General features: G+C 35.7%; 2 protein-coding genes across 3 annotated transcripts; one reads left to right on the forward strand and one right to left on the reverse strand.

Annotated features, from left to right (window-relative positions):
* The first annotated feature begins 719 nt into the window (after positions 1-719).
* Positions 720-1842, forward strand: LOC118743961 (60S ribosomal protein L27). The gene is made up of 2 exons (XM_036476727.1): positions 720-793; positions 1243-1842. The coding sequence occupies exon 2, from the start codon at positions 1251-1253 to the stop codon at positions 1656-1658; it is 408 nt and encodes a 135-aa protein (XP_036332620.1). The 5' UTR covers positions 720-793; positions 1243-1250; the 3' UTR covers positions 1659-1842.
* Positions 1843-2617: 775 nt separating this feature from the next.
* Positions 2618-6407, reverse strand: LOC118743945 (isocitrate dehydrogenase [NAD] subunit gamma, mitochondrial). 2 transcript variants are annotated; one of them, XM_036476710.1, is made up of 8 exons: positions 6231-6407; positions 6031-6108; positions 5271-5942; positions 5105-5212; positions 4851-5037; positions 4713-4788; positions 3182-3617; positions 2618-3103 (listed from the first exon to the last, which is right to left on the reverse strand). In XM_036476710.1, the coding sequence occupies exons 1-7, from the start codon at positions 6285-6287 to the stop codon at positions 3593-3595; spliced, it is 1203 nt and encodes a 400-aa protein (XP_036332603.1). In that variant the 5' UTR covers positions 6288-6407; the 3' UTR covers positions 2618-3103; positions 3182-3592. The 2 variants fall into 2 exon arrangements, with proteins under 2 accessions (XP_036332603.1, XP_036332611.1); XM_036476718.1 differs by lacking the exon at positions 3182-3617.
* Between the last annotated feature and the right edge of the window lie 2719 nt (positions 6408-9126).

Here is a 9126-nt window from a genome sequence, read left to right on the forward strand (position 1 = left end):
CACTCATAAACCTCAAACCGTCGTGTTCTTTATTCTCTCTCTACATGCATCCCATCCGGACGCATCGCAGAAATCGGCCCACATTTTCCAGCAAAATCGGCTGTTCTAGCGAATGAGTGTAGCCATCTACGCCACGTCGATTCCAGGAATGTTTGACACCGTTTTTCATTCAACGCTACTTGAAGACATTGAGGCTACCTTTCTTCCACAGGGACCCAAACGGTGGTCGGTCGTCAGTCGTCAGTCTTCCGAGATGAAACCTCAAAACCTAGAAGAATTAAACAAGGGGTTCTTCAGGGTGGTGTCCTCTTCGCCTTACCGTTTATAACGTTGTAACGTTTATTTGTATGTAGGTGATGTAAATCCAGCTTAAAATCGACCTTCTATCAGATTTTTAATGTGTGTACTCTGTAAGAACATCCTGTTGATAGACTTCATAAACAAATAAATAAAAATAGAACGCAAGCGAGATTTGCTAGCATGTGAAGACGGCCGGTTATAATTCAATAGCTTGGGTAAAAAAGTACTCCAATGAAAACTTTTTCTTTATTAAACCTCAAAGCTTATAAAGTCAAGCATAATTAATTTTCTACTAAAAAAAAATTCATTTGCTTAAAAAAGATTTACATACAAATCCGTGAATTTCTTTTTGCCAGCAAACCATTTTTACTGCTGGCAATGATGAGAATGTGCTGACATTTCGCTGAATACAGTGACGTTCACGAAACGTCAAAGCAATGTGCGAAATGTCAACCCGTTTCTCTTTCTCTATATCCGGTCAGCCATAAGACCTGTAAGTGGAATTTGTGCTTGAAGTGAAATTTAATCGAAAAAATCATGTGAAATATTAAGAAATCGCAGCAAATCGAGCAAATGAAATGATAAACAAACCAGCAAATTATACGATGGTTAATATATTGTAACGCACTTTCCTAATATAAATGCTGAAAAAGTGTGTCAAAGTTGGCCAAATTTTTCACGGACCTACCAAGAATGCAGTTCAGTGAATAGACTTGAATTATTTTGCTGTACTCCGAAATTGTTATTGCTTTTGTGATTTCAAATATTTCACCTGATTAATTCATGATTACTTGTGACTTCGTTGCCTTTGCATTTTAAATTCTGTGTTAAAACTAACCACAAAAATATTTCTATCTTACATGTATCGTCTAACTTCGCCACTGTAATCGTCAATGCATTTGCTACAACGCTAAAAAACTTTTGTTTGCACGCTTACAACAGCCTTCAAGATGAGGAAAATTATGAAACAAGGTAAAATCGTAATCGTCCTTAGTGGACGTTACGCGGGTCGTAAGGCCATCATTGTGAAAACTTCAGATGACGGCACACCGGAGAAGCCCTTCGGACACGCGCTTGTCGCTGGTATCGATCGGTATCCACGCAAGGTGACCAAAAAGATGGGCAAGAACAAGTTGAAGAAGAAGTCCAAGATAAAGCCTTTCTTGAAAGTGTTGAACTACAATCATTTGATGCCCACCCGTTATGCTGTGCACGATATCTCGTTCGAAAAATTGTCGCCAAAGGATCTTAAAGACCCTGTTAAGAAGAAGACACATCGTTTCCAGACGCGCGTCAAATTTGAATCCACCTACAAGGAGGGCAAGAACAAGTGGTTCTTCCAAAAGCTGCGTTTCTAAACCAACAACATTTGGATTACTTGATACGTAGTTAATTAAGCCCCTTTAATTTTTATACATTTAAAAACATAATTTTCTATGTTTTAATTGTGTGGAAGAAGTGTTAGAAGTGATACAGTTGGTGGTAAGATTGTTGGAATCCAAACAACAGCAGTCTTTAAATAAAGTGATTCTAAAAATCAAATACAAGGTGTCTTGATTCAGTTTACGGAAGTGGAGAAGTTTTTGAATTCAGGGCAATGTTTTGGTTTTGAAACCGTCTACATAGTTATACTAGTAAACAAGTAATTTCTAAGCAAAATATTCAACCGATTTCAATGCTCGCATACAAATTTAGAAGTACCATTAATTTCTTCACGAGCCAATGATCGGTACTAAACCAAATTAGTATAGTACCAGCACTGAGGCGTCACCCTTCCGATAAAAAAGAATTATCAAAAAGGGGCCAGTTGGTCTATAGTTATCTGGTAAAACAATATAGATGCTCCGTTAGAAAATTGAATATGCGGATGTAAATAATTTGTTTACAGAAGATTGTTTATGACGCTTGTTGGATATTGAAACCTAACCTCGCACTCTTATGCTGAAAAATGCAAATGAATTTTATGCATTGCATACTTTCAGGCTTGAGAATGATCAAGAGGAAAATCAAGTTCTGCAAACTTTAGTTAAAAAATCAAAACAAGAATTAACGTTTTTTTTTTGTTAAAATTTTTTTTAGGACTATATTGGGGAGGCTTCTGAAAATAAATGAATTTTAACCGCGTTTTTCAACTAAAATTTCAGAAACATCGTTTATTCGGGGTTATTGTTGAATCCATCGTGACTCGATTTATCTGAAAATAATCTCTGAATCCGATTCGATACAGCGTATAATTCTAAATATATCATCGTAATTAGTAAGTACCCGTCTATGGTACACGTAAACATTTCGGCATCCCAAATATATAAAGCTTTAGTTTTGGTTTTTTTTTGTTTACAATTATTTTATTGATGCGAACAAGGTTGCCTTTTGCCCACTGTATGAGATTTTAACATGATTGTGGTTGACAGAACTGTAGGGCGATACAATTATTCAAGAAATAATGTAATGTTCGAATACAAATCATTTTTTCTTAATTTAACTGTTTCTGCTCAAACAAAATCAAAAAAGCAAAAGCACATTGATTTATAAAAATATGTATGTACGTGGGTCTTTTACACAACTTTCCAATCGGCTGAATAAAAACGAAAGTTAAGTAGTTAAGAACTTGTAGTACAATTTTAAACTATAAGGAGATGGCAACAAACGATTCTACAACAAGCTTACATATTTATTAGGGTTTGCCTAAGTATACTCTTCTAAAGGTTAGAAAAAAGGGAAACGCGCTACAGCCAAACGCCACGCAAAGGTTAGGCCGAATTCCTTTCTTCTACGCCATACTATTCAAGCATCATTTTTGAATCTGTAAAAAAGGAATATCTTTAATTGGTTTGAAAATTATGAAATCTATCGTATAAGTATCGTGTAATTTTGAATTTACCTTCTATTTATCATCCTAATACGCTGACAGGCAACACAGGGAGTTTTACAAAGGCATTGATGCAACGCTTTCTCATTAGTAGCGCACGATCGGTTTGAGGTTTGAACATCGAAGCGGGCAGACATAACAATAAAACACATTGCAGCTGGGCACATGGGCATATGACTTGGATTTTTAAGCTGGATTTAGGACTTTTTGACTTTGGACATCAAATCATATGTACATATGTATATTTATAAATTGTATACCAATTAGCTTAGTTGCTGAGGAATAATACGTTTTAATATTCGCGTTTATAGTTGTTAAGACATATATAAATATAAATAATACGTATGATCAGCAGTCAAATATCGTTAATAATAATCCAGGTTCCGTAAATGTTTAAAAATTTTCCTAATGTACACTATTTTTTTAATCGCGGTATTGTCCTTGTCGCCTTTATTTGTGTAACGGTGCATGGTGTGGGATCCCACATAACCAGTTTTTGTTATAGGTTGACAGTTAAACGGTTATCGGAAACGAATGTGCGGGACAGGCAGCGTGAAAGAAATTTTTGGTTTGTGATAGAAATGGACAAAATTTAGTTTAATATACAACAAAATATATAATTTTGAAATAAATACCAAATCAAATTTACAAAGAAAGCAGGCCTCGTAAAAAACGACGCAGAAAATAAAGTAGATATAGACTAGAACAAAAGACTACGAAGTGAAAGCTGAAGTGGCCACAAGGGCTGCCGAAACCAAATATAGTGTGGAGATATAAAGCCACAACATACATATTACATATTTAATGTGACTCTGTGTTCAAATGTGCGGGTGCAAAGTTGGTAAGTGGTGGTATATGTATTTGACACTAGGAAATGCACTGTTGTTATTTGCAAATATATGTATATGCCCGAGAAGTGTGTGTGTAGTTTTTTTTTCAAATAATAGCTATAAAATGCTAACAATCGAAAAATAAGTTTTACTAAAAATCTGCCTAAAATTTGTATCAATAAGCAAAGCAAAAGATATAGCATAGCATTTTATACAGATAGAAATTATTATTAGAGGAGGAAAGTTAGTAGCATAAGGATGTTAGAGTTGGGCAAATCAATATTGTTTTGTTATAATTTGTATAAATAAAAATAAATAGCCATAAGCGAAGCGTAACAAGATAACAAATTCGTAATAAAATACAGGCCTAGTGTTGTAAACGTGTACATACAATAACATATATGTAATTACAAATTCGATAGACATACTGGATATATCGCAAAAATCTTAAACATTCAATGCGTACATGTAATTAAAATTTTTCAGTTTAATTGATTGCACTGTTCAAATTCAATTTTCAAAAAAAAAAAAAACAAATGATCAAGCAAATGTGCTATAATAGTAGAGGCATGCATTGAAGGATTAAATTTGGTGTATAATCTAAGTACATCATATAGGCAATAAGAAAAAAACTTATTGTCATTAGGAAAATTGTCACAGGTGGACTAGGCACTTGAGAGAGTCTATGTATGAGTGTATATGATTGCTTTTACCAGTTCACTCGCTTTTTGGCCAAAATCTTGAGAATATTATCAACTACATCAGTACTAGAAGCGGTACCACCCAAATCTAAAAGAAAAGTAAACACTTGTAGTAAAATGTGGCTTAAAATGTTATGTAATTTTTCTAACCTGGCGTGCGGATACCATCATTAACCACAGTTTCATAGGTTGCTTCGTAGATTACACGTGCATGTTCTCTGCATCCTAGATGGTTTAACATATCTGCGCTGGCGTTGATCATTGCCACGGGATTAGCAATATTCTTACCAGCAATGGCTGTACCCGTGTTACGAGTGCCAGGCTCGAAAACGGCAAACTAAAAAAAATTATAAAATGAAAATCTAGTTCCTGAATTACGCAATTACATAATAATTAAAATATACATGATCGCCATAGTTGGCGCCAGAGAGTAGACCAGCGCCGCCAATTAAACCGCAAATAACGTTGGAAACGATGGTGCCATACAAGTTGGTCATGTTCATGACATCGAACTGCATGAAAAATTAGTTGAACATTGAATCGTATTGAGTGTGTATAATTTAAGTTTACCTGATGTGGGTTGGACACTAATTGCATGCATGTGTTATCAATAATCATGTTGTTATGTTCAATTTCAGGATATTCCTTGTGTACAGCTTTTGCCACGTCAAGGAAAAGGCCATCAGATAGCTTCATAATGTTGGCCTTATGGATGGTGGTCACCTTCTTGCGGTTATTCTGTCGCGCATACTCGAAAGCATAACGCGCCACGCGCTCGGCATTTTCAACGGTAACCACTTTCATGCTTTCTACAACACCGCGTACGGATTCATGTTCCAACATTGCATACTCACCATCGGTATTTTGACGAATGAGTACAATATCAATGTTCTTATGGCGTGATGGTATACCGGGATATGAGCGACAATGCACAACATTTACGTACAAGTCGAGTTCGTTACGAATCGCTACGTTACGAGAAATCTCATCTAAGCCATGCGATTTCGTTTCAATATTACCCTTAATGGCAACACCATTACGCTTAATCGAAGTGATGGCGTATTCCAAGTCTTCATTGCCCTCAGTGGAAGGATCGATTTCTATGGTTTCGAAATCAACAGGTGCACCAACGAAACGGAAGATCCCGCGAATGTAATGCATAAGTTCTGGACCTATGCCACCACCGGGCAGCATTGTGACAGCGTGACGACCCCCATATTGTGCAGATGGTATATCAACACCCTAGGTAATATATATAATGATTAACCTCACTTTTGATAACATTACGTTTATAATGCTGCAGTCAGGAATGGAAGCAATAAAAACGTACCGTCCATTTCTTTTGAAGAGACGATTTAGTATGCGCCACATCTTCGGACTTTTCCTTGGTCACCAGCAGCGGATAACCCTGCATAAAACATAAAATATTAGGTAAATAAATTACAGTATTTTTGTTAACAGTTTCTTATGTAATTTTGCTTATCAGAATACACGGTTTAAAGCTTTCTACTTCGAATTTTCAATACGTACACGTGTCAGAAAGGGCACTTGATTTTGCATTAAACGTTGTGTAAAACGCAAAGCCATTTTAATGTTTTCTTTAACAACTTTTGCTTATTTTAATTGGTAAATAATTTTGCAAAATTAACTTTGCCAAATCTGATTCGGTCACCGCACTGCTGCTTCAGTTTCAAAGTGCAGTTTACGATAACTCCGACTGTGAATAGGTGGAAAAGTGATGCCGGATATTTGGGTTTCATTAATCTGATACCAGATATAATTTGTGGCTTCGCGTACCATTTACCTTGTTTATATGGCATTATACGAGGTATCGAATTAACTCGTGTCAGTGTAGCTCGCTTGAAATGCAAGTGTTTATATTGTTACGATTATCCTCGAAACTTTGAGGGATTTCCCCACGGTGCAACGAACAAAGTTGGCGCCGTCAGTGGTACCGCTACTTTGGTTTTGCCGATTTTGACAGTTGTGGTAACTTGTAAATAAACCTTTACTTACAAATCAGCGGCAAGGGAAAGTTGAATTATAAGTGAAAAATCAGCTTATATTGTGTTACATTGCAAACTTAACCCAAGTAGCTACTAAAAAATCACAGCCCAGGTATACACATATTTTCATTTTATTTTCCGAATTCGGTGTTGCGCATTTTCTTCTTTTTTTATGTGGAAGAAACTAAGCAACACCATTACCAAACAGAAAAATACCAAAAATCAGCGGTAAGTGCCAGATACTTCAGTCTTGGATTTTTCATACAAAAATGTAATGGGCCACAAAACTGCATACTGAAAATCTTTCTAAGAAATCTAATTGAAAAGCTGGAATTTTTTGTTGATTTTTTTTTTTTAATATCGCACATAGTTTGATATATTTATATTTATACGTTTCTGGCTAAAGAATAAGCTATATTTAAAAAAATAACTAAAACTCAATAAAAAAAAATCTTGACGTGCGCTATAATTTTGACACGGAGTGTAAGCCAGTTTTTATGACTTATAAATGGTTTTTATTAATTTTCGATTTTAATCGAAATGACCGATTAATCGGTTAATTTCTTACGATTAATTGCAATTATTAATTAAACGCTTTCGATTAATCAATTAACCGATTAATCGATTATTAAATTTTTTGCCATCACTAGCGGGGATGCTGCCACGGTTTGGTGCAGCAGCCTTAGACTGCTTTTACACAGTTCAAGTATTGAATTCAATTCTTCTCGCATGTGGAAGAGAAGGGGTGAGAAGAAAAGGGACGAGTACACATGCGTCTGTACCGTCAAGTCGTTTCAACTTTCTTGCTTTGCTTTTGGCATTTTCGTTGCTTCCCGTTTAAAGAACCAAAAACTTGAATTCAACAGAATTGAAAAGTGTAAAAGCAAATAGAAAACACAAAAGAGAATGAGCAAGAATTGCTTTCAAGTAGTTGAATCATGTAAATCGGGTGTTAATTGCAAAGCAATGGAGTGTACTAAAACGTTTGCTGAAGCAACCTAATACCATGTTCTGAGTCAGAACTTCTGACCGACATCGAAAACATGTTTTCGTTGCTAAAACTAGTTTTCGACCTAAAACATGTGTTTTCGTCCACGTAAAATCTGTCAAACGAAAACCAGTTTTCGCTGAAAACTACTTGAAAACTCACGTTCCACTCGTTCCAATCAGTGTCTTCACTAGTTTTTTTTCGATTATTTATTAAAGTGGAAGTCATATTTTATCATCTTTAATACGCTATTTCGTATTTATTTTTAATTGGCTGGCCAAAGTAAAATAAGAATGAAAGTAAGAGGTTGCCAATGAAAAGAAAATGTGGGAAAAGCATTTTGGTGTTGTTTTTGTGTAGCAAAACTGCAATGAGAGGATGTAAGAAATGTCAACGAAAACACTAACAGCCGGTGTGAACAGCCTTCAGCCCGCAATTCCAAAACTCGTTTTCAAAGTGTTTTCGTTGTCGGTCAGAACATGGTATTAATTGGAATGCAATGGAGTGCACTAAAACGCTCACTATTCTCTAATAGATTAGGTGAAAAATTCAATAGTTTCGCATTTACCTAATTAAAACACGTTTTTCGCTGTAAAGTGAACTGTTTTGGCAGTTTCAACTCGTTGTTCTTTTCGCTATATTCTTTGTTTACTTGTGGTACACAAATGTCAACGCCCAGGATGGCGCTATCTTGTATTCAATCATTCTTGCTAACTAACTTCGCTGTGGCGGCGCCCTTATATACCTGCGCTCGCACTTATGGCAACTCAAGAACGTTTTGAAGTTTATCGCTCATTCTCTTTCTCTCGCTGTTCGCAGTGTTCATCCAAATTGACGTTTCTCTTTGTGGAACATTCTACGTCATTCCTCGAACATTCTGCCCAAGGCGAATTAATATAAGGTGATAGCAGGAGTACAAAAACAAATATCTACATGTATTTTGTTTTTGCTTTGGCGGCATAAACTGTCAAAATCTGTAAGAGTGTGTGTAGAAATTCAAACAAAATTTTTCAATTTGATATCAGAAGCCGTGCGGCGAAACACATACACAAAATCAGCTGAGCCACCACCTTATATAAATTCGCCTTGATTCTGCCTATTTCTCGTTGTTCGCTTCGCGTTGCCGCAGTATTCGCCACAATATGCAACAAAAGAAATGGGTTGATCGAACGCGCTTTCAAACAGAGTTCATCCCGATGCCTGTTAATACATGTGTCATTTATTAAAAATGATAAACATGGAAAAATAATAATTAAAGACTCAAACAGCCTTGTAAAAAGGATATTAGCTATTAATTTTATAACAAAGCTTAGACTAAATGAGATACGAACCGAAACATATTTGGGAAATCCTTCGAGGTTTCAAGGATAATCGTAACAATATAAATATATATATATAAAATATATAAATAACCGATAACTTTGCAGTGTCC

The sequence above is a fragment of the Rhagoletis pomonella genome, unplaced genomic scaffold, assembly GCF_013731165.1.
Source record: "Rhagoletis pomonella isolate Grant_MI unplaced genomic scaffold, Rhpom_1.0 Rhpom_scaffold_00001, whole genome shotgun sequence".
Taxonomy (NCBI): Eukaryota; Metazoa; Arthropoda; class Insecta; order Diptera; family Tephritidae; genus Rhagoletis; species Rhagoletis pomonella.

What these genes read in the sequence shown, in the direction of transcription:
- LOC118743961 (XM_036476727.1), top strand. Translation starts at nt 1,251, where the DNA reads ATGAGGAAAATTATGAAACAAGGTAAAATCGTAATCGTCCTTAGTGGA.
- LOC118743945 (XM_036476710.1), bottom strand. Translation starts at nt 6,287, where the DNA reads ATGGCTTTGCGTTTTACACAACGTTTAATGCAAAATCAAGTGCCCTTT. An exon ending in GCGCCAACTATGGCGATCAT is followed by an intron (nt 5,038 to 5,104) that starts GTATATTTTAAT and finishes AATTTTTTTTAG; the next exon opens with TTTGCCGTTTTCGAGCCTGG. An exon ending in GCCAAAAAGCGAGTGAACTG is followed by an intron (nt 3,618 to 4,712) that starts GTAAAAGCAATC and finishes ACACAAATAAAG; the next exon opens with GCGACAAGGACAATACCGCG.